The sequence below is a fragment of the Gorilla gorilla genome, chromosome 15, assembly GCF_029281585.2.
Source record: "Gorilla gorilla gorilla isolate KB3781 chromosome 15, NHGRI_mGorGor1-v2.1_pri, whole genome shotgun sequence".
Taxonomy (NCBI): Eukaryota; Metazoa; Chordata; class Mammalia; order Primates; family Hominidae; genus Gorilla; species Gorilla gorilla.
In genome coordinates, this window is record NC_073239.2 from 121,780,340 (window position 1) to 121,804,354 (window position 24,015).

The 24,015-nt window shown below is 64.2% G+C and overlaps 1 protein-coding gene across 5 annotated transcripts in view; it reads right to left on the bottom strand.

Moving 5' to 3' along the window:
- AKT1 (AKT serine/threonine kinase 1) overlaps nt 1–19,185 on the bottom strand; it is a 26,916-nt gene extending 7,731 nt beyond the window's left edge. The window contains exons 1-6 of one of the 5 annotated variants that reach the window (XM_063698227.1): nt 19,047–19,142; nt 18,127–18,279; nt 17,692–17,820; nt 16,172–16,296; nt 3,551–3,679; nt 2–113 (exon numbers count right to left, since the gene is read on the bottom strand). In XM_063698227.1, coding sequence (XP_063554297.1) covers nt 2–113; nt 3,551–3,679; nt 16,172–16,217 — 287 coding nt within the window. In that variant the 5' untranslated portion in view covers nt 16,218–16,296; nt 17,692–17,820; nt 18,127–18,279; nt 19,047–19,142. Of the gene's footprint in view, nt 1; nt 114–3,550; nt 3,680–16,171; nt 16,297–17,691; nt 17,821–18,126; nt 18,280–18,573; nt 18,648–19,046 lie in introns of those variants that run through there. The other 4 variants (XM_055361712.2, XM_055361715.2, XM_055361709.2 and 1 more) reach the window with 4 other exon arrangements.
- Nucleotides 19,186–24,015: the final 4,830 nt, after the last annotated feature.

Here is a 24,015-nt window from a genome sequence, read left to right on the forward strand (position 1 = left end):
CCGCTCCTCAGGAGTCTCCACATGGAAGGTGCGTTCGATGACAGTGGTCCACTGCAGGCAGCGGATGATGAAGGTGTTGGGCCGGGGCCGCTCCGTCTTCATCAGCTGGCACTCTGCCGGCAGGCAGAGCCTCTGTCTGCATGCATCCCCCTGCCCCTCCCAGGGCCCTCACCACAGCGCCCCCCGCACCAGCCAGCTCCCCTTGCATATCACCCACCAGGTCCTGGGAAGCCCCATCTCTTCCTCTCTCCAAGCCTCAGTTTCTCGCCTCACAGAGTGGGGCTAGGACCCCTGTTCCAGCTCAGACACTCTACTCCAGGCTGAGGCAGCCACACAGGGCATCTGGCCCGGCGTCAGGTCAAACCCCCACCATCATCCACTCCTACAGTCCTTCCTTCAGTCTCTGAGCCCCGCCGTGCGCCAGGCCTCAGAGGATGAGGGGTATGGAGATCCCACAGAGGGGCTGGCATGAGGGGGGCACCCCAGAAACCTGCTTGTCCCACCTAGTGTAGAAATGTCCTGCTATTTTCCCAACCTCACCCTGAGTACCTGGGAAATACAGCCACCTGGAGCACACCCACACCTGGGGCACACCCACACGTGGGGCACAGCCACACCTGGAGTACACCCACACCTGGGGCACACCCACACCTGGGGCACAGGCACACCTGGGGCACACACACACCGGAGGCAAAGCCACACCTGGGGCACACACACACTGGAGGCAAAGCCACACCTGGGGCACACCCACACCTGAGGCACATGCACACCTGGGGCACACGCACACCTGGGACACAGCCACACTGGAATACGCAGACACTTAGAACACAGCCACATCTGGGGCACACAAACACCTGGGGCACACGCACACCTGGGGCACAGCCACACCTGGGGCACAAGCACACCTGGGGAACACATACCTGGGGCACAGCCACACCTACAGCACATACACCCCTGAGGGCTGTGGGAACGTGCGGGGCCCTGAGAGTTGTGAGTGAGTGGAGTGTGTAGCCGCTGTGGCTCCGTGGCAGGCTCTGGCCCAGCCTGTGCAAAGCAGGAGGAGGCTGAGGGGCCAGTGGGGGGCCTCTGACATTCCAGCATCGAGGCCCTGGCAACCACAAGGGGGCCTGGCCAGGCAGCAAGGAAGCTGTCTTCCAGGCCTAGGGGCCAGGAGGGGGCTCGGGACCAGCCTGGTGGGGAGGGTGGCCTGTGTCAACACAGGCCAGAGAAGTGGAAACCGGTGTGAAGCCGCGGCACACCCACCTCCCACTTGCTCCTGGATGGTCCGATCTGCCCCAATATGCAATCCCCAGGGCCAGGGTCTCGAGCCCACTGCCCTGGAACCGTTCCCCGGAAAAAAGCCCCCAGAGAGAGGCCCAGCACAGCCCCTGGCCCCTGCCCAGCTCTGCTCCTTGGCCAGGCGCTCCAGGCCACTCACCTATGGCCTAATCTGAAGGCCCCAGCCTTGCCAGCTGCTCAGGCAACACCTCCAGCTGGTACCCACCCGTGTGCCTCTCCAGAGAGCTCCCCACCTCGTTCCTTCCCAATGCCTCAGCCTGGCGAGCACACCCACAGCACCCGCCCCCAGCAAGGCCCTGTCCCAGGTGCCACCAGGCACGCTGCTGGTACCCAGCCTCTCCCTGATCCCTGAAGCCCCCAGCCCCAACCGAGGAGACACGGGGGAGGGTGTGGGACAAGTCACAGTGAGTCTCCTGCATGGTTACGAGGCTGTCAGGAGACAGGGGTGTCTGCCTTCCTGGTCTCCTCTCACCCCTGGGGTGCCCTACTCTATCAGGCTGCCCTGCTACTGCTGGCTTGAGGCTGGAAGAGCCAGGGAAGGAGACCTCGGCTTACAGGAACCAGGTCCTGGTAAACCCCACCCCAACCCCAGCCCCTCAGCCTGGGGCTTTGCAGGGCAAGGCCTCTGCCCCTCCCAACTAGAAGCTTCAGGGCACGGTTTGCTGGCCACAGGCCACCTAGCAGCCAGGGTGCCAGACTGACCCCACCTCCCCTTATACCTGCAGGCACCAAGGGTGGGAGTCCTTCCCTGTACAGCCTGGGGACGGATTCCCTGCGTTTAACCTCCTCCCAGACCCTGGACCAGAACCTGGGGGTCCAGCAAGGTCAAGGGAGTCGGAGGACCGCAGGCCTCAAAGAAAGGAGGGCAGAGCTACTTGGAGGGGAGGTGCCGATGCAGCACATGGGGATGGAACCTAAGGCCAGCCCCTGGTGGGCACCTCGCTCTGCACCACAGACCCGCCTGAGACAGATCCCAGGGGCCTGCAGTTACCCAGCCCTGCCACATACAGATGGCCCACAACTGGGCCCTAATTAGCCACTCAGTCACACCTGCATGCCCAACCCGTGTCTCTGGCTGCCACAGGCAGAGCTGGGCTCCAGGACAGGGACACAGAAAATGGGGACCATGCTGGGAGGTCCACGTGTCCCCAGCCTCCCACCTAGCAGGGCGCCTGGGTCTCCATGCCAGGGTTCCCGTCTGACATGGGTAGGGTCGCACCTGCCCCCGCTACAGGTAAGGAATAAAGCCACAGCAGGGCGGAGCAGGGAGGGTCACATGTCTCTCATCTCTGTGGGATGCTCCGGCCAAGGTCCCCCGCTGGCCTTTCTGCACCTGCCCCTCCATGGGCAAGGAGGCAGCCTCACAGAGGGGAAGCAAAGGCTCTGCCATGGGGTCTGGAGGCTGAGAGCCTGTGCAGGGAGAGGCACGAGCTCTTCCTCGAGTGATGGAGGCTTCAGAGCTGGAGACCCCCATGGCCTCTTGCCCCCTCACCCAAAGGGTTTCCCAAGGAGAGGCCCTGATGGGCTCTATCTACCCCCCTTGGAGGAGGGGCCCCCGGGGCAGCTGTCCATCCTGAGACTGGGCTCTGCTGCCACTTGTCCGGACCCTCCAGCTTCCAGAGCATGGGCACCAGGGAACTGCTCCAGGGTCAGCCAGCCTTGGGACTCGGCCCAGAGACCCCCGCCTAGCCAGCCTCAGGACTCGGCTCCGAGACCCCTGCCCAGCCAGCCTCGGCCTCGGGACTCAGCCCAGAGACCCCCGGCTAGCCAGCCTCAGGACTCGGCTCGGAGACCCCCTGCCCAGCCAGCCTCGGCCTCAGGACTCAGCCCAGAGACCCCCGGCTAGCCAGCCTCAGGACTCGGCTCCGAGACCCCTGCCCAGCCAGCCTCGGCCTCGGGACTCAGCCCAGAGACCCCTGCCCAGCCAGCCTCGGCCTCGGGACTCAGCCCAGAGACCCCCGGCTAGCCAGCCTCAGGACTCGGCTCCGAGACCCCCTGCCCAGCCAGCCTCGGCCTCGGGACTCTGCCCAGAAACCCCTGCCCAGCCAGCCTCGGCCTCGGGACTCGGACCAGAGACCCCTGCCTAGCCAGCCTCAGGACTCGGCCCAGAGACCCCCACCCAGCCAGTGCTTGTTGCTTGCCAGCCCAAGACATGGAGACTCCAGGGGACCCCCATCGTGGGGCCTGGTGGGCAAAGAGGGCTCCAGCCAACCCCCAAATCTGAATCCCGAGAGGCCAAGGGGCTACTTACGCGCCACGGAGAAGTTGTTGAGGGGAGCCTCACGCTGGTCCACATCCTGCGGCCGCTCCTTGTAGCCAATGAAGGTGCCGTCATTCTTGAGGAGGAAGTAGCGTGGCCGCCAGGTCTTGATGTACTCCCCTACGGACGTGCGGGTGGTGAGAGCCACGCGCACTCTACCCGTCAGACCCTCGCCAGGCAGCCAGGCAGCAACTGGGTGTGCCAGGACAGATGTGCCTGGGACGCCTGAGTCCCAGGGGGCAGGCGTGGTGCGGGAGCTGTTTCTTAGGGCCAGCGACAGAAATGGCCCTGGGTCAACGGGAAGGCAGACTCGCCCCACCACAGCGCCCCTCTCAGAAGAGCCACCCCGAGCTGTGTCTGAAAACGGGCTGGGCCAGCTGGACGCAGGGGATGGAGTACCATGGACAGGAGGCTGGGAAGAGGTCTGGGCCAGTCTGCACAGCCTTCCTGGAGGAGGCAGCCCCAAACCAGCCAGTCCCCAGCAGGCACCAGCAGCAGCTCGGGCCCCAGCTATGGCCACAGGGGCTGCGGGACTGACGCATTCCCCAATCAACCAGGGTCGGCCAGGTGGTGACAGCAGGTGACAGTGGCTTGTGTGGGCTGTCCAGCATGGCCGCCACCCCCCCCCCCCCCCCGCCGCTGCCACCCACCAGGAGGATGGAGCATGGCGTCCACAGTTAGAGGTCAGCACCACTCAGACTGAGGGCCGGGCTCGCGGGACAGGACTGCCCGCTGCCGTGGGATCGCACTCCCTGTCTAGGGGCCTGGAGCACCGTCTTGGGGACTGCCGATGAAGCCAGACATGGAGGTGGCCCAGCCAGCTGGGCAGGGGCCCCAGGGCACAGAGGGTGTCAAGTCCCCAGGCTGAGACCCACACTCAGGCCCTGCCACCGTCGGCCCTGCCGCGTCCCACCCGTGGGTCATTCAGGTACACGGGAACGTTCTCCCTCAAGTTTTGCAGCATCAGCCGTACGCAGGCGTTCACACTTCAGAATCAGAGCAGCTGTCCTCGGTGATAGCCCAGCAAGTACCATTTTTCATACTGACACTCGGAAAAAAATGTTCCACTTACATTTTGCCAAGCAAGGAGTTTGAACAACAGGGAACTTACTAATTAGGCAACTGCTTCATTTGAGGGGCCACTGGGCAGGGGTTGGGGAGGGGGCCGCTGGGCAGGGGTTGGGGAGGGGGCCGCTGGGCAGGGGTTGGGGAGGGGGCCGCTGGGCAGGGGTTGGGGAGGGGGCCACTGGGCAGGGGTTAGGGAGGGGGCCAGGGTAAGGGGTTGGGGCCCCTGAGCTCTGGGGCCTGGGTCTTCATGCCACACTGAGCCCCAGACAGGGACACCTGGAGGGATGTGGAGGACAAGCAATCATCCCAGCACCAGACCAGCCACCACCCAGTCCTGCTGGGTCTTCGTGGTGAGCCCAGACGTGTCCAGCCCTCCCTGGTGCACAGGGAAGTCCCAGCAGGGCAGCAGCCCCAGGGGAGCTCAGAGGACATGGGTCATGGGCATCCCAGCAGGCATTCTACTTTCCAGGGAGCCACGGGGGAGTTCTTTAATAAGAGGTGAGCCACCAAGGCTCGACAAATGGCCACCCCCTGGCCAGGTGACCTCTCCCTCCTACCCCAGCCCCAGCTGCCCGATGCCCTTCCCACCAGCACCATGGGGCGTGGTCTCCACAAGACCAGCCCTCTCTCTGCCCAAGCCAGGGCTGCTGGGGGGATGCTGGTAGAGGGTGGGGACACCCCACCCAGCAGGGCCTGAGTGTGGGGAGAGGCTGTTGTCAGGTCTGGGGTGGACCAGGAAGGGGACAGCCACAGCCCACTCATAGCTGCCTGACACCTCTGGAGGACGGCCAACACCCAGTTGCAGGGAGGATGATCCAGGGCCCAGAATCTGCCCCTGTGCCCAAGAGCACTCATCAGGGGACCCCACCCACTCCGCAAGCCCTCCATGCCCCTGCCAGTGGGCTGCCGAGCAGGCGTGGTCCTGCCACCCTTGGGCGCCGGCTCCTGTCCCTGACCTGGGATCTCGCACACCCCTGAGTGTGCACACACACGCACATACGTGCCACGCAGCTCCACCCCGCCTCCCACGTCCTCTCCCCCAGCCACAGGGCCCCTGCAGGTGCAGCGGGCAGGCAGGGGCTCTCAGTGAGAGCAGAGCAGGCTCAGGGGGCTGCATGCAGCCCACCCCACCCGTCCCCCATCCTGGGCCACCCCGCCGCTCACGCCCACCCGCCTGCATGCCAGTCTGGAGCTGTCGGCCCCTGATGGAGTGCCTCCCATCCTGCCAGCTGCCACTCCCCGGGACGCTAACTGAGCGGGAAGACTGATGAGCGCCCAGGCCCGGCACCCCTGAAACCCATCTTATCCACCAACTGCTGCCAGCCCCCACCGTGCCCAGCATGGCCCCGTGCTGCCCCCGAGCACGCAGCTCCCGTGCCCAACCCCAGCCTTGCCCCTGACCCTGCTGCCACAAGCCCAGCCCCAGGTTCTGTGAGCTGCATCTGGGGGGTTCTGGGAGCTGGATCTGGGGGTGCGGGAGGGGCAGGCCCAGGGGCGGCGCTTACCAGGCGTGGGGGGTGGGAGAGGACCGGTGCCCAGCCCCGAGCATTCCTGGGGAGTCCTGGGATGGGCAGAGGCCCAAATGGGCCCTGGGCTTTCAGTGCCTTCCCCTCGCCTGGCCCCACAGACCCAGGGAACAGACGGCGATCAGGGCCTACCCCAGGAGACGGGTGTGAGTGAAGGGGCCTCACGTGGCCTTTGTCTTCGGCAGCCCAGCCCAGCACACAGACCCCTCCAGGGGAGGAGCAGGATCCCCAGGGACCCGGGGTAAGGGGTCCAGAGACACACAGTTCTCTTTCTTCATCTCTCGCCTAGAGGGTCAGCTAGAGGATCACTTGGGGGGGTGCCAGCTGCAGCCAGGGCCGTGGCGCGCATCTTCACGAGTTCAGCCCAGACAGGATGCTGGGTGGGCGGCCAGCCCCGACAGCAGATGCGGCAGGGCCTCACTACTCCCTGATCCAGGACTGGGGTGACACAGAACGGGGCAGGTGGAGGAGACAGCCACCCGGGGCCCAGCATCACTGTCCTCATGGCCACGGGACGCCTGCAGGCCTGCACCTGCCTGCTCCGGGTCCCCTCAGGAGGGTGGGAGCACAGACACATCAGCCAGGGCTGCCCTCCCAGACCCCTCACACAAAGAGACCAACCCACATGGAGTCTTCTCCTTCGCTATCTTGAGGGTCCCCAGGGGAACTGGAACCTGTCATCCAGGACTTACTTGAGTTCCCCACCCTGTTGTGGTCCTCAGATGCCCCCCACTCGAGGCAGGAGTACAGTCCACTTGGAGAGTGGCCTCTCAATCCCTGACACCCCAGGAAAAGCGCCCTGCATTGCTGGGGGAACTGGAACCAGGCAGTAGGGACCTCGTTCTTCACACCGACCATGGGAAGCACCCGCCACAGAGGGGCCTTCCATCTCCCCACCATCAGCCAGCTGGCATCCCCCCACCCCACCCCACTCACCCCCCCACCCACCTGCCTGCACAGCTGAGGGCACCAAACACAGAGTGGGCACAGAACCCCAGGTTGCCACGCCAGGCCCTCACTCCAGACGGGTACAGGCAGGCAACAAATGGGGAGCCCAGGGCACACCCCACCCCACACACAGCCAGAGTCATCTCCTGCCAGCAGCCACTCCCAAGGGCAGTGGAGACCGCCCAGCATTCAGGCCCAGGGGGCCTCTTCAGTCCCTAACTCTCACACCCCCGTGCTGGGCTCAAGAACCCCCAAGTCCCCACCCGCTGCACATGTTTCAGACCCGGGACCTGGAGCAGGCAGGGGTCCCAGTGCAGCCCCGGACTGGGCCTCAGGGTCTGGCAGGGAAGAGGGCTCGGTGCCCCCTCAGAAATGTCAGCAAGTCCGGATGGGGGACCCCACACCACTGCCAGAAGACCTGAGTGGGGGGCCGAGTGGAGGACGGCACTGGGGACTGGTCCCACCTTCCTGCCCCATGGCTGGTCCCCTGGGCAAGGGGGAAGCAGCAGCTCCGGTCCCACCCTCCTGCCCCATGGCGGGTTCCCTCAGCAGCGGGGAAGCAGCAGCTCCAGTCCCACCCTCCTGCTGGCCCCCTGGGCAGTGGGAGGCAGCAGCTCCGGTCCCACCCTTCAGGGTTCTCTCAAGGCCAGCCCTGGGCCGGGTGGGAGCCACCCTGACCCTTAACCCTGTGACACTGCACCTATCCAAGCCCAGGTCCTGTGAAGCCACAAGGGCAGGGGCTCCTGTGCCTGATGAAACCCGTAACCCTTCCCACCAGCCAGCACATCCATGGCCCAGGGCTCCAGGCATGGGAGGTGGCTGCCCTCGGTGGGGGGTAGGCAGTTGGCCAGACTCCTGTGCCCTGCCCGGGGGGACAGCGGAGACCAGGCTCCCTCGACTCCTCCTGCACCTCCTGGGCCCCACACACCCCCAGCCCTGGTCCCTCTGGCATCCCGATGTCCCGGGTGGCCCTCCGGCAGGAGTGACCTTCCATCCCCAACCCCGCTCATCCCCAGGAAGGGGCTGGAGCACCCCCAAGGAAAGAGGGTTCCTTCCCAGAAGTCCTCCTGGACCAAATACCGGGGTTCTGAGAGGAAGCTGCTCCTGCCTGGCCTCCCCCAACCCACACCACCACCACGGGGACCATATGGACAGTCACAGGCAGCCCACCCTCTCCACGCCTCGCACACGTGTGTCCCAGGCCACACTGTGGGTCAGGCCCCCCAAAGCAGCACCCACTTAGACATGGGGGCCAGGACCCACGTGCCACGGGCAGGACTGGGTGGGCCCCTGAGGGCCAGCTGGTGGCCCTCCACGTCCCAGGACTGACCACCTCCTGAGCCACCAGGTGTGTCAGCCCCTCTAGGCCACCACGTCCTCAGCTCCGCGAACATTCTCTCAAAGTCCCCAGTTCTCAGGAAACTGCTGGATAAACACTTAGCAGAGACGGTGGTGGCAGCGGCTGGCAGGGTGCCAGGCGGCACCGAGCTGCTTCTCCACAGCGAAGTGAGCCCAGCAGGCCCTGGGAGCAGGCGCCAGCTGACAGCGGCCACCGTGGTCCCCACTGCCGACACATCCATCGCCCCGACAGCTGCCGGGGGCCCATTTACCTTCTCCAGCACATTGAGCAGACGGCTCCGCTGACGGCAGCCCATGAGGGGCCCGCAACCCACCCTCCCCGCCTGCCAGGAGACCGCACAGCTCGCCGCAAAGGGCCCGGCCTGCCAGGCCTCTGCCCGGGCCCAGGAGTACACACCCCTTTACCAGCAGCCCTTGAACCCTGTAAACAACCAGGCTGGGGTGGGGGCAGGGGAGGGGCCACACAACGGAGGCCAGCTGACCCCACTCGGCTGGAGCCCCCAGGTCTGTGGGTGAAATACATCCACTGCTCCTCCCGGCACAAGCCCTTCTGAGGGAGCACAAGTGGCCAGTCTGCACAAGGAGAGGTGTCTGTTCCCGCCAGGCAGAGGACTGGCACTCCACCTGCCTGGGCCTCTCCCAGCCCAGGACCCATTCTGCTCTCCCAGAAAGCCCACCGGGCAGGCAGGGCGGGCAGGGCTCATCATGCCCATCAGCTCCCTGGGGAAACGGAGACTTAGGGGAGGTGACCCTCAGAGGCAGATCATGACCAGAGACCCCAGGTCCTGCCGCCAAGGCAGGGGTTGTAACTTGACACAAACTGCAAATTCTTCACCTCCTTCTGCTCCACCACCGAGCAGGCCTCAGGCCGACACACACACATCGGGAGGAACATGGTTGCGGGCAGGCGGCACCACCATGACCCCGTCCACCTCGCTGAGGCACAGCTGGAGGCGCTGGGGCCCCTCTTCCTGCCACTCCAGGGAAGCACCTGGCTCTCAGCTTTCCATTCTCCTGGGGCTCTACTGGGTGGGGTACTGGGCCTCCCTGGTGCTGCCCCTGACAGACCACCTGGGCCTGGATGTCCTCCCCCACAGGCACTGCCTGTCACCCACCCCTCGGGCCGGCAAAGGCACCCCACCTGCCACACACCCATCCATCGCAGAGCCCAGCACATCCCAAGACCCTGTCCCTGTCCCTGTCCCCCACCTCATTTTTGGTCTGCCCCAAACAAGCCCCACCCATGTCATGGCCCACCCTGCCCACTCAGGACCCCTGCAGATGAGGCTGCAGCCCCTCCCTGGCACCTCCTACTCTGCCCCCGCCCACTCTCCCCATAGCTTGCAGCAGGCTTTGCCAAGTGCCCTCCACCCAGTGGGTTCCCAGGGCCCTCACCCTCGCTCCCTGCATGGGAGGAAGCTGGGCATGGGGACAGCACACAGTGCCTGCTGCGAGGGAGGGCTGGCCACAGTGTCCCACGTGTAGACACTGCCCTCGGGAAAGGAAGTGGGCACGGGCACAGGCTCCTTCCGGGGCTCGGCCGGGGGCACGCAGCCATGCCCACAGCCCCTCCCTCCTCCCGTCTCTCTTGGGCAGGGCCCCTGGCGGTTGAAGGGCTCCAGTGCTGGCCTCTCAATCCCTGACACCCCAGGAAAAGTGCCCTGCATTGCTGGGGGAACTGGAACCAGGCAGTAGGGACCTCGTCCTCCACACCGACCATGGGAAGCACCCGCCAGAGAGGGGCCTTCCATCTCCCCACCATCGGCCTGCTCTTGTTTCTGCCCCAACTTGGAGCCATGCCTGGGGCAGGAGGGCCCCCAGAGCATGGCCAGCTGTGGAGGGTGCTCCTTCTGATCCCCTGGCATGCTGGGACATTGTGGCCCTGACCCCCATGGCCTCACCCCACACCTCACCAAACCTGTGCAGCTCAGCCTCTCCGTGCCCTACACCTGGCTGCTGTGCCCCTGGCCCCAGTCTGTAAGGAGGCCAGCCAGACCCTGGTCAGCCGAAGGGCCTCTCTGCATTCTCCAGGCCCAGGGAGCAGCCACCTCCCCGCCAGGCCTGCCCAGGGGGTGTCTCTACCCCTGAGCTGGACAACCAGCTGAGGGCCTGGGCAGGTGGGCCCGCCAGGTTACAGGGTATGGGTGGGGTCTGCGGTCACCGGGCCCGCCTGGGGGGTGTGTGAGCCCAAACACAGCGCCCCAAGGATCCCACCCCAAAGCCCCCAACATTGGCAGCAGAGTCACCCATGAACTCCCAACCCCCTCAATTCCAACGTTTCTGAAATCCAAACCTATCATTCCTTAAGGTTCAAGGAAAACACACCTAAAGGCGGCATGGCAGGGAAGGGAACTCCCGTTGGAGATGAGGAAGTAAGGGGCCTAGGGTTCGCCCAACAGCCCCATCCTGGCCTGGAGCCCCAGGGCCCTCTGCCAACCTGCCCGGGGCCCCAGCGCTGGGCTGGGGGAACCTTCTCCTGAGGCCATGGGACTGGGCACAATGGTCCAAGCAGACAGAAGCAGCAGGCATGTGCCCACCCAGGGTGGCCTGGGGAGCAGGCCCAGAGCCACAGCCACCAGTCTCAGCTATGGGAGGGCCCGAGGGCAGGGTGCTGGCCCCAAGCCGGGCCGGGTGTGCCCAGGCAGAGGGGACGCCAGCGGGGGCCGCGCCAGTTCCCTCCGCTCAGCCTCGTGCAGGACTTCTAGGAACCCGGCCTGATGCAACCCAGCCAGGCTTCTCCTGAGAGTGGAAGGTGTGCAGGGGTCTAGGCCCCAGCACAGGAATTATTCCACCCACATTCTGTCCACTCTCCTGGGCCTCAGTTTCCCTTCCCGGAGTCCAGCCCCCCACAGGGCATCCCTGCCCAGAGAGGGCCAGTGACCAAGAAACACACAGGAAGAAGAGCTGTCCACTCAGGAGCCACCAGGCGTGGGGGCTGAGGTCCGGGGCTGAGGTCCAGGACTGGGGCCAGCAGTGACCCCTCACCCCCACTCAAGGCCACCTCGGCTTCCTCTTTTGTTGTTTTTGAAGTGAGAACTCAACAAGCTCCCAAAACAGGAACCTCCCCGATGCTGGCGGCCTCCACCACAGCCATGCCATGACCTCCACCAGCCTGTGCCTCCTGCCCCTCTCCCAGGTAGGCCCAGGGCTGTTGGGACCCCCACTCTCTGCCCAGCCCTCCCACCAGGAGCCAGCACAGTTGCCTCCCAATCTCTGTCCCTGGCCTGCCCACGGGGGCCGTTCCAGACCCTCACCGCTCCCCCAGGGGAGGCGGAGCTTGGCACTAACCAGCCCAGGGCCCGCGGGTCTCACACTGAAGCCACCCAGGTGCAGCCTGGGGTTGACCCTCACCTGACAGCCTGGGAAAAACTGAGGCCCAGGAGGCACAGGCAGCCCTGGCCTGGAGCCCAAAGGTTCCCACAGGCTGAGGGGAGAGTCTGCGGGCTCCCTCCCTCAGGGTCCTGCTGGGCCCCTCATCCTGGCGGGGTAAGGAGCAGCCTCCATTTGCACACAAACAATTAGCCCTGCGGGGCTCTCCGCAGCAGCTGCTCTCTGGAGTGGGCTCAGAGCCCCCCAGAGACCTCTTCTCAAGGGTGTTTACTCAGCAAAGCCAAGGCCTCCTCCAGGATGAAGGGGAGTGGCCTGTACCCTCTGAGGTCCCCCACCTCACGCAGGGACCCCAGGACCAGCTGGATGGCTGAGCAGCAGCTGGGGATGCAGTGAGGTTCTATGTCACTCACCAAAGCGAAGTAACACACTGGAGTAGAACCACTCTCTCCCTGCCTCAGTGCCCCCCCGCAGGGACAGCCAGTGCCAGGACTTCAAGGCGGGGAGAGGGGGTGGGAAGGAGGCCCAGCCTGGGCACCTGCTTGGGGTCAGAGACCAGCCTCCATACTCCCCACCGGGACGCCTGGGGCTAACTCAGCAGGAGCGGTGAGGGGGCTGCCCTGAGGCCTGGACTGGGGGGTCTATGCCAGGCATGGGCCCGGGGTAGGGCATGGCAAGGACTCAGATGTCCGGAGACTGGACCCTCCATGAGCAGCATGGACACATGGTCCCGTGTCACCCGGGCCCGGCCAGGCACCCAGATCCGCGGCTTGGACACGCTGCCCACACACTCAGGAGCATCTGCCGCGTAACCCGTGCGCCACAGGCAGCTTCCCTCGATCCCCGCCCACTCGGCCTTGGCCTGCTGGGTCACAGCCTGCCGAAGGCCTGCAGCTCTTCCCCGGCCCCTCTCAGACAGCGACCAGCCTGAGGGAGTCCAGGTGGTGCCCCTGCGGCCGGCACCCACTCCTGGCCTAGGCCCAGCCCTTTCTCGAGAGCCCAGAGCACCTCATCCTGGGTCCCAGCATCCCAGCCACCCGCCTCGGCCCTCTCCTGACCCACTTGGTCCAGCCATGTGGACAGGGGGACGCTCAGGAAGACAGCCGCGAGTGGACAAAAACAGGCTCCAGGCCGGGGCTGCACCAGGGCAGCTCTCCACGGGGCTAGGCTGCAGCCAGGCTGGTGCACGGCCCCAGGAGTACTGGGGCAAGCGGGCAAGGTGAGCAAGCTGTTGGGGGAAAGTACCTCAAAAGAGCCACACAGCCTCTGGCCAAACCCTAGCACGGAGCTATCAAGGGAAGGAAAACTGCAGGCTGGAGGCCGAGTTCAGCCAGACCTGCGCCCTGGCCCAGAGTTGATTTTTTAAAATTGTCAACCTTCAAAAATCAGGAGACTTCACACAACAGAACAAATCTTTGAAAATGCAAACGTCTGAGCAACACTGAGCCCACCAGACCACCAATGGCCAGAGCTGAGCTGGGCTGCTTATCCAGTGAGACAGCCGAAACAGGAGGGGACATCTGGCCCCCTGTCCCTATAGGCCCCACCAGCCTCCTCACTAGCTCCTGCCCTTAACAGCCTAAGCTCACCCTCCAGGAACCATCTCCCTGCTAGATGTGCAGACCCAGAGGCCTTGCCTGGGTCCAGCCACAGGTCCACACAGGCCTGCAGCCGGAACTCCTGTGTCCCCATGCCCGGTCCCTTCTGTCCCTGAAGCTCCTCTGACTCAGAGCACACACATCAGAACAACAGAAAGCAGCCTGGGCCACTTCCCAGAGATGATGCTCACCTCCCAAGGAGCAGGAGAAGGAGCCTGCAGACACTGCCACCCCACCCCTCACACACAGGGCATACCCGTCCCCTCTCATCTCGATGACCACATCACCCCTGAAGGCACCATCATGCCATGTGTGGCCAGCCCAAGTAGCCGTGGTGGGATTGTCACCTGGGGGTTCAGCTGAGAACCAAAGTGCCCCAGGCCGTGGCCGTGGGGAGTCCCGGCAAAGGGGACAGGTGCGGGCCAGCCTCCGAGACAAGCACCCTAACCTGCAGGAGCAAGGTTGGGGGGGAGTGGAACAGGGCGTCTGCAAGGGGCTGCGGCTGGGCCTGGAGGACAGTCACTGCATCCCTCCCTCCCTCCCCACCCCCAGGCAGGCCTGAGCACTGTGAAGCACGGGTGGGGTCAGCCCAGCACAGCCCTGCTAGGGACAGGAAGGCAGCTGGTACCTCTAACCAGTGTTGCGGGTGGGGCTGGCCCTGCCAGGAGGGTGGCACAGCACATCTGCAAGACACACAGGAGACCCCGGGGACGGGAGTGGGGAAATGCGGCAGGCCCCGGAGGACAGGCTTTCCTCCGCAAGCAGCGGCCGGCCGTGCGGGTGGACGCCACCTGCTCTCGGCAACAAGAGGGGCTATGCCTGCCAAGGGCATATGTCATATCCACGCCACCTCCCATCCTCAGCGCCCACTACACTGGGGATGGAGGAGGAAGAGCCGGGGGTAGAGGTACAGGACCCTCTCTCCTGGCCTGAGGCTAGGGGCCAGATGACAGAGCCCAGAGGCTGCTGAGGCTGGCTGGACCCCAACTCAGGGCCGCCCACAAGCCATTCTCCACTCCACCAGGTCTCTCTCCCACCACCGCTCCCTGATGTAGATGGGGAAACTGAGGCCCAAGGAGCTCAATGACCTTGCTCTTGGAAAGGGACATGGTGATAGAGTGGCTAACCAGGGTTCAAACTCAGCTCTCTGGACGCCCCACTGGGCCTGATGTCCTGTCCCTGCCAGGCCCCTCCTGAAGGCACGACATCAGCAGCAACCTGAAAATCACCCTGGCCTCGGGGGAGCACTCCTGCCTGGGCCCAGCTGGCTGATGGGTGCCCCAGTAACTGGGGCCTGGGCCCCTGGGCAGTCAAGGCCCTGGCATCTCCTGGGTCAGCCCGAGATCCAACAGTCTATCAACAAACACACATTTGCCAAGGATAAAGAAGCAGCGGCCCCAGGCAGCAGACTGTATGTGACACAGAGAGGAACAGGGCCAGGGTCAGGGCAGGGGGTCCCTGACACCAAAGAGGGCCGTGAGGTGAGGTGAGGACCTCCAGGCACAGGTGGCAGGACTCCTGGGGAACAAGCAGGGGACAGCACACGGGGAGGGGATGGAGAAGGTAGGATGGGGCAGGAGGCCTTCGGGGGAAGCAGGGCCAGAAGCTCCCCAAGGACCACAGGCGTCTGCAGCCTCCTTGTCTTCATCTTGAGGCCCCGCGTGCCATCACTGGTAGCTGCCCACTCAAACACTCCAAACACACAGCCAGCCACACCCGATTCCCCCAGCATCTCACCTCGGTCACTCCTTCACCCCACCCCCAGGCTCCTGTGGCTCCTTAGGCCTGCTCTTCTGTGAGCTCCTATACATCCCACAATGCCCCATCTTGTGACACCTACTTTTGCCACACCTCCCTGTCTGCTCCAGCTGTGTTTGGGGTCTCCCCACTACCAGATGTGAAACCCATCTGCTAGAGGGTGTACGTAAAGCAGGGGGTCTGCTGGCATGAGATCACTAGAACTTAGGAGGGAACAAGTCTGGAAAAAGAAGTCAGGAGAGGGCGGACCGATTCCGCCTGGGGCAGAAGAGAGTGACTTGGCCAGAGGACCTGGACCTGAACAGGAAGCCCACCCTAGCAGGACAGAGGAGCAAAACAGCCACCCAGACTCCACCGCACCCCGCTGAGCAATGGAGGGTGGGTGAGGCAGAAGGGCCTGCACAGGGTTGGAAGGGGGTGGGGCTATGTCCCCAGCTCCCATCCCACCCAGATGGTGGCCAGGCCCCTCGGGCAGCACCTCCTCCATAGGCTGCAAGGCCAAATGAGCGAGGAGGGGGACACAGGGGCTGGGGGACTTGGCTCAGCCAGCTCTGCAGCTCCAAGGCAAACATGCCCTGTGCCCAGGCGGTACGGATTCCCCCCACCCCCAAAGCTCAGGCCTGAAGCAGGCACCAGGCCAAGCCAAGCAGCCCTGCCCTGCCCTCAGGAGCCCTTGGGCAGTGCCCTGGGCCGCCAGCGTGCCAGACCCTGGAACAGCCCAGTGTCCTCGCTGCCTTCCAGGAAAGCCAGGAGAGAGGCTGGCAGCAGCTCCCCCGCCTGCCAGGGCCCACACCAGGAAGCCACTCAGATGGCCGGCCCTGCACAGGGCCTCATCCTCCTGGCCTCCCCGAGGCCGTGCCCTCCATACCATGGGAAGACATGGGGCCCAGGACACTCACCCTAGGCCAGCCCAGGAGCCCCAGGGGAGGCAGCCCCTCCCACCCAGCAGGACACAGGCACTCACAGACCCTGGGGCTACTACCCCCGTCTCTCCCTCCCCAGGCCCAGCCCCGGCAGCGGGTACTTACCTCGTTTGTGCAGCCAGCCCTCCTTCACAATAGCCACGTCACTCATGGTGCCCGAGGCTCCCGCGACGCTCACGCGCTCCTCTCAGGCTGGCGCTCCCCGAGCCCAGCTGGCCTGGCCACAGCCTCTGGGAGAAGCAAAGGAAGCTGAATGTGAGGCCATGCCCGGCTAAGGGCAGCTCCTCGCCCCAGGTGAGCCAGAGACCCACTGCACGTGCCTGGGGGCTCCACCCGCACCTGCCTTCCCAGGTGGGCTGCCATCCCTCTAAGCTCTCTGACCCCCATCTGCCCGCCTGCCTTACCTCTCCCCAAAACACTCAGGGCTGCCAAGTGTAAAATCCATGTAATTGAACACAATTCCCTGGACCTGGGCCTCTCCTTATTCTAGGCTTACAGCCCCCAGCCCCTGCCACCACCACCCGCAACAGCCAGGCCCTGAGAGCTGCTGCCTTGCTCACCTCCCCATTCCCACCTCCCCCAGCCTTTGGACACTTCACCCCCATCCCCAAAAGGCCTTCCCAGCCTCCCTAACCTGAGGCACCAGCTGACAGGCTGCCTCCTCCAGGCAGCCCCTTTGACTTCTTTGACCCAGGCTGGCTCGGCCTTCCCTAAGCCCCTGGTGACAGATGGCCCCATTTGCTCTCCCTGTCCATGGTGTTCCTACCCATGGATCCTGGGACAGGGCACAGGGCTCCTCCCTGCTCCCCAGACTAGGAAAGCAAAGAAATTCAAACATGAGGAAGACAGGACCAGGATGCAGGCCACTGGCGCAAACGGGAGTCCAGAGCCCTCCAGGGCAAGCCCAAAAACCTCCTGGGAGAAACCCCAGGCCCCTCCTAAACCACAGCGCCCCTGCCGGTCTGAATCTGGTTCATTCATTTGACCAACATGTACCGGGCGTCTCAGGTTTTGCCAGGCCCAGTGCTGGGCGTTGGAGACAAAGAGAGGTTCAGACAAGTCCGTCAGTGAGGAGCACCCAGTCCAGGGTGGTTACAGACCCATAATTACAGCAGTTGGGAGGCAGCAAGTAAGTAGGGGAGCACTGGACAGGCCCCCGCCCTGCAGCGGCCCACCAGCCAACCCTCACCTGAGCACACTTTATCCATTGATTCTGCATGGCTTCCTCATTTCCCCTCTGATGGATGAACTCCTAGGCATCCCTCAAAACCCAGTTCCCACATCACCAACTACAGGCATCCCCAGAAAGAGCACTGGGATGCTCTTCCTGTGAGCAGTCCTCTGCTACCCTTCCAGATGGGCCTTCCTGAGGGGAGGAGGGTCCTCTCTGGGACCTCCAGGCCAGGCAGAGACCCCTGACGACCTCTGTGGAATGGATCCCAACATGGGTCTTTCCACAGCCAGCCCAGATGCTCTCCCCCCAGGCCACCTTTCTGGCCTCCTGAGGCAAGGACTGGACACCCACAAAGGGTTGCTTTGCACTGACTGTCTTAAGCTACACTTAGAATGGCAGGAAGGCCCACTGCCTTGTGTCTAATGCCAGGACAGGGAAGGCCACACCTTACCCAAAGAGGGAAATGCCCCAAGTACTTAGCAGGATGGAAAGCAGGCCAGACTCGAGGAAGGCACCGCAGGACTCCGAGCCGCGCAAGCCTCAGGCACAGGGGGCTCTGACGACACTGAGTGGGCGTGGCCTGGAGGCAGAGGGCTGGACTCAAAGACCTCTGGATGTCCCCCCACCCCCACACGGGCCTGAGCCCCTCCAAGGCCTGCTGCTGACAGAGTCAGACAGCTGTCCAGAGCCATGTGTAAAAATACATCTGTGCACACACAGGGTGGTGTACGTCTGCACAGAAACGTATACACCAGGCCAGCACAGGGCTGCCTGTGGGGGCGGAGGGACCCCAACTTCCCACAGCCTCTGTACCTGCCGCCTGCCTTTACCATAATAAGCACATATTCTTGCTACTATTATTAAGTCACAATTTAAAAAAAAATACTCTGTGTTTCGAAAGGGCTCCTCCATCTGCCTCCAGATCCCTGGTGCACGAGAAGTCTACACAGCTCCCGGGAGAGGCAACCGGACCCCCACCAATGTACTCCGTCCGCCCTTTGCTCGGATGAGGGACTCAAAGCAGTCAAGAAGTGGCCACCTGGAGCAAGGCCGAGAGACCCAGGAGTGAATGTGGGGCGGCCTCTGGCTGCAGAGCAGGGGCCCAAGCCCACCCGCTGACCACAGCAGCACTCAGAGGCCTTCCCGACAGGACCAAGCTCGCTAGCGCCCCAGGATACTCAATCTAAGGGGCAAGCCCCAGCTGCCCTCCAAGCCTTGGCCTCTGGGATGGGCGGGCAGGACCTCCGGGGCCCACCCAAGACAGGAAGCAGTTCCGGAGCCCAGGAGGGTCACAGTCCTTTGCGGCTAGCCTGGGTACCCCGCCACCACGTACAACTTTTTGTCCGTGGGAAATGAAGTCTCCTTCCGGGGCCCTCCCACAAACTTGAAGGCCGGCCGCGGCGAGTCTTTCTCCAACCCCGGGGCACCTCCGCCGGCTGCCTCGCTGGCCCAGCGCCCGGGGAGCCCCACGGCCCGCAGGGGCACCCCGAGCCCCAGCTCCAGGCCCGGCGGCGTCCCTTCTCCCGGGCCCCGGCCTCGCCCGGCGGAGCGGCCTCCCCAAGGTCATGAGGGAGGCTGGGGCCGGCAGCCTGCACCCCCGGCGCCCGGCGTGGGGCCGCCCTCCCTTGGCCGGGCCCGCGCGCCCCGCGCCCTCCCCGCCCAGGCCCGCTCGGCCACTTCCTGCTCCCGCTCCTCCATTCCGGCGGCGCCGCGGCTCGCGCCCCGGCCCGACCGGCCGCGAACAAAGCGGCCCGGCCCGCGGGGAGGAAATCCAGGCCCGGGCGGCCACGGCGGGCGGGGACTCACCGGGCCGCCGCGTCCGGGCGCGAGTGCGGGCCTAGCCGGGCCGCGGCCTCCGGCGCCCGCCGCTCCGCATCCCCGCGGGCCGGCGCTGGGCGGGGCCGGGCTGGAGGCCGCGGCGGGCGGGGGCGCTGCTCGGGGCCGGGCCTCGCGTGCCGCCGCCGCTCGGTGCCCGGTGCCCAGCGCTCGGTGCTTGGCCGCCTGCTCCCGTCCTTCGGGCCGCGCTGGCTGCGCTGGGCCAGCCGCCTGCCGCGCTCGGTCCTGCCGCCGCCGCCGGCCCGCCCTCTCCCCGCCCCGCGCCCGCCCCGCGCCCGGAGCCGCCCGCCCACATCCGCCTCCGCCGCCCGGGGCGTCCCCACCGCGCGGCCGGCGGCGAGGGCGGAGCGCGCCCGGGGAGCGCGCGGCCGGGCTGAGGGGCAGCTCCCGGCGACCTGGGGCCTGGGCTGGGCCGCTAACGGAGCCCGGCCACCAGCCAGCCGCTCCCGGGGCCACGCCCTCTCTGGCCTCAGTTTCCCCGTCTGTAAAGTGACCCGGCGCTTCTGGGCTCGCTCTGCCGTGACCCTAGCAGAAGGGGCCCGAGACAGGTCAGGGACGAATCCCGGACTTCTGCCTCCGCGCGCGGGGCGGGGGTGGCTTAGGTTGACTTTCAGGCTGCCCGACTCTGGGGGGCGTGGAGAGGGCGGCCAAGAGTGTCCTAAAAGGCCCAATCCCAAGACCTTGTGCCTCTGGGGGAAGTGCGGGAGGATGCCAGGACAGGAGGTCAGTTGCAGGTGGGCCTCCAAGGAGCAGGAAGGCTCCGAGGGGAGTCAACCATTCACCTAGGTACTGGCAGCTACACTCACAAAAGGGGGACTTTGCTGGGGAGTGGGAGAAGAGGGGCACACCTTGCCTGGCTCCCACCTTGAGCTGGGAGCAGACACCAGACAGAGGAGGAGCGGTGTCTAGGGTGGGCTGTGACAGCTGACAGCCCAGGGCCCTCCCTGCTGGGTGGACTTGGTCAGCCCGGACACCCAGTCCGAAGTCCACTGGGAGGCAGATGGCCCCGGTATGGAATGAGTAAGTGGGACACAGACCCCTTTCTCCTGCACACTCACAGGACAGTGCAGGTGACTGCCACCCCGACCCCTTCCTAGCCAGAAGTTCCTCCAACAACTGCCCCTCCCCCATTCCAGAGGCCCACAGTTGATAATAACCCTTTTGTGAAAGACGGACTCTTGTGAGTTACCTTCCTGAGGCTGCTAAGTATTGGGGTGGGGGGAGCATTTTTATTTTCAGCCAGAGTGAGTTCAGCTGGCAGCAGGGGAGGGGGTGGGAGGAGATGTAGACAGAGGCAGCAGGTTCGGCCCAGTGCTCAGGACAGAGTCTGCAGCCAAAACTCGGGCTTCATCCCTGCCTCTTGGGGCTGACCAAGAGAAGGACTCTCTCCCCCTGCATGGGGGCACTCGCTCCTCAGACAGGGGACTCCCCATTCCTGCCTCTCGCCTGAGCACCTCTGCTCCCTCCCAGCTCAGACTTTGTAACCCCAGGAAGGGCCCTACCTCCAGGGGGCCAAGTCAGAGGCCCAGTGGTCTGCGCCGCTTGGGTGGGATACCTGACACAAGGGTTGCCCCCAGAGCCTGGGCGTCTGGTGTCTGTCTCTCACCCAGCAAACCTGCACCATGAGCCACCTGGGGCTCCCTCTGGGACTGTCCCACCTGCCCATTGCTCCCCCAGGAAGAGTTCCTGGTATCTGTCCACCATCCTGGGCTCTGCCATGCAAGGATGGAGGAAGGAGTTCAGGGAGGAAGCAGAGGGTGAGAGGGCCATGAGACAAGGCCAGCAAGTGGCCGAGGCTTGGGGATGTGGGAGGGAGCAGGGCACCCTCTCATGGAAGAGGCAGTGACATTGCGGGCTGTTCTTGAAGTGGTTGGACCTCTTGCTTATTTTGCACTGGCTGTCTCCAAGGAGGCCTCCCAGTCTTCCCAGCCTGGTGCCCTGGCATCCGCTGGTGCCTGCAACCCGCTGTGGGCCCCACACTCCAGTCCTGTCTTCACCTTGGCATGAACTGCCCTCCCCCAAGACAGGGATCTCCCAGTGGGCAGGGCCATCTCCCTCTCCTCTAGCATCCCAGAGGGAAAGCAGAGTCCTCTCTTCAAGAACACCCCCTCCCACCCCAGACAGAATGGTCAGGAGAGAACCCAGCCCCACGGCTGCTGCTGGGACTGCTGAGGTGCTCTGTGGCCAGATGTTTCCGACAAAAACTGCTGCACCAGGGAAGGGCCCGCCGGCTGCCTCCTCCCAGAGCTCAGGGGCCTCCTGCCCTGTCACCTTCTGCAGCTGCTGGCCGGGGGCAGGACTCGAGGGCCCTGGGCTGTGTAGGTCCAGGCAGCAGCTGCAGGGCGGGGCCTCAGGGCAGCTCCCAGGCCAGATGGCCGCCTGAGTCTGCAGAGGTTCTGCCTGAACCACCACCTCCACGACAGTGGCTATGTGACGGTGTCCTGTCATTCCTGCACTTGAGACCCAGCCAGTCACAGGGGCTCTGAGGACTACAGGCTGGCCAGGATCCCAGCACCAACTCTGGGCGGTCTCTGCCTGGAACAGCCCCCTTTCCCTGATCGGTGTGGGGCAGGAGGGACTTGAACCCAGACATCCCGACCTGAGAGGGACAAGGAGCTTCTCTCCCACTGTCCCCTCCCCCTCATCTAGCCCATTCCTAGCTGGGCCCTCCTTCCAGGTCCTACCCTAGGCTCCTGAAGGCAGCATCCTGACCCTCCCTGTGTACCACAACCCCCATTAAGCGTCCAGGCTCTCTCTGTCCCGCCAGCCAGGCAGGGCAGGCTAGGGTGCTTGCTCCCAGCCTGCAGTGGGGAGCTGTCAGCCTGTTGCCCAGAGCCCCAGTGTGGCAGGCCACCCCTACTTGCTCTGAAGGTTCAGGGGCTGGGGGTGTGGGCAGGCAGGGCTGGACTGTTGCCACAGAGGAGTCAGGATTAGGGATGGCGGGACCATCGTAATCACTCACAGAAGCAACCGTCACGCATTCACTCAACAAACATTTACTGAACACCCACTTGCGTCCTGCCAACTTTTAAGCACCAAGTGAACAAAACAGCCCCTTCCCTTTCAGAAGGTGATGGGATATCCCACAATCGCAGGACACCCGGAATGGGCTGGAGAGGAGGGTATGCAGCCGGAGGGACTGCGAGGGAACTTAGCCAAGGTGGGCAGGAATGGCCACCCTGACGAAGGAGTGGACTTTCAGCAGAGACAGGGATGAAGAGAAACCAGTGAAGGGTTCTTTGGGAAAACATTCCAGAACCTGAGAGCTTGCTGAGTGCCAGGCCCTGTCGTTAATGTTCACAAAGACCCTGGGATGCACTCTGACTCCCATTTTGCAGATGAGGATTACTGAGGTTCAAAGAGGTTAAAGGTTTGGTCGTGCCCAAGGTTGGGAGGGGCCGGGGCAGGGCTCTGATCCAGGCGGGGCAGGGCTCTGATCCAGGCAGGGCAGGAAGGGAGCAGTCACATCTGAGTTCACCCTTAACTTACTTGAATTCAGCTATTCCTGCTGGTGGCTGGGGCAAGGCAGATGATTATTTAAATGCGTGGAGAGAGGGGAGCTGACCTTCCTCAGGAAGGGGTCCTTAGGGTGGATGGCCAGCGGCAATGGGAGCCAGGCCTCTGCCGTCCCTAAGCTAGTCTCAGTGGCTGTAAGTGCAGTGTCATCCCAGGGGTCCAAGCTGCAGTTGCCAGGTTTAGGAAATAAAGATGCAGTCCATCCGGTGAAACAAGGAATGATACTTTAGTATAACAACGAGGCCTTCCTTCCCAGACTTCAGATCCCACTGTGGGCTCCACTCCTCCTGCACACACATACCTGGCCGGGTCCTGTCCTTTGTGATCCAGCCCCTCTTCCAGCACCACCCCCACCCCACTGCTTGGCCTTGACTGGGGTGACTCCTCCACTACATTCTCCATTTCCCGGACTCCAAGGCAGAGAAGAATGAGACCGGCTGAATTCAAATCGTGCTTCAGTGACTTACTGCCTGATACATGGCTCTGGGTACCTTACCTAAACTCTCTCACCAAAAAGGTATGAAAATAAGAGCGTCTAGTTAATGGGACTGTTGTGAAGATGATCCGGTGGTCTAGAGTACCTTCAAACCTGCTCAGTCAAGGGCAGCCCAGGTTGTGCCCCTGGGAAAAGGCTCCATCTGCCTGGGAGGGACCCTAACCCCGCCAAACACACTCTCTACTTCTCTGGCGATTCCCTCTCCCACAACCAGGCGTCCCCCTCACATCTTCTCAATGCTTCTTTGCCCTGGAACACTTTCCCCCACTCCTCCCTACCCCCACTCCCATGCCAGCCCCTGTCCGGAGTCTCCTCCTCTTTGAACACGTTCCTGCCTACCCTGGGCTCTGGAGGGCTTCCGACTGTCTCTGTTATGGCGTTTGTCCCCCCATGCCACCATGTCTGCTGGGAGGTGCCCGTTTTCCGTGCCTCTCTGCGCTGGGTCCCCCATAGACGCTGGGCTGGGGTCTGTGGAGAGGGTGGAAGTCCCCGTTCTGGACTCCAGTATCGAGATCCTGCTTAAATGTTTGGAAGAGGGTCCCAGCTGAATTAAATTCAAAAATAGGCTTTCAAGGAAGAAGGAGGTGTCATCTTTGTAAAATTAACGACCCCCAGTCCACGCACCCCCTACCCCATCCCAAGGCCGGCGCCCTGAGAGGTGGCGGGAGGCCAGGGTCCCGGGTTTACCCTCGGGTGACTGCCCAACGCGGGCTGGGATACAAGCGGACCCTCGGAAGGGTTCCTTTTGCAGACTGGCGCAGTAAGAACCCCATGCCGGGAAAGGTTGGGAGGTGGGGGGACCCAGGCCAAAGCGCCAAGTATCGCGAGAGACCCCCTGCCCCCGCGCAGTCCCCTAAACCCCCCTCACACCCCAGCGCCCCTGCTGGCTGCGCGCGGGGCCCGGCCGGGTGGAGCGGACAGGGAAGG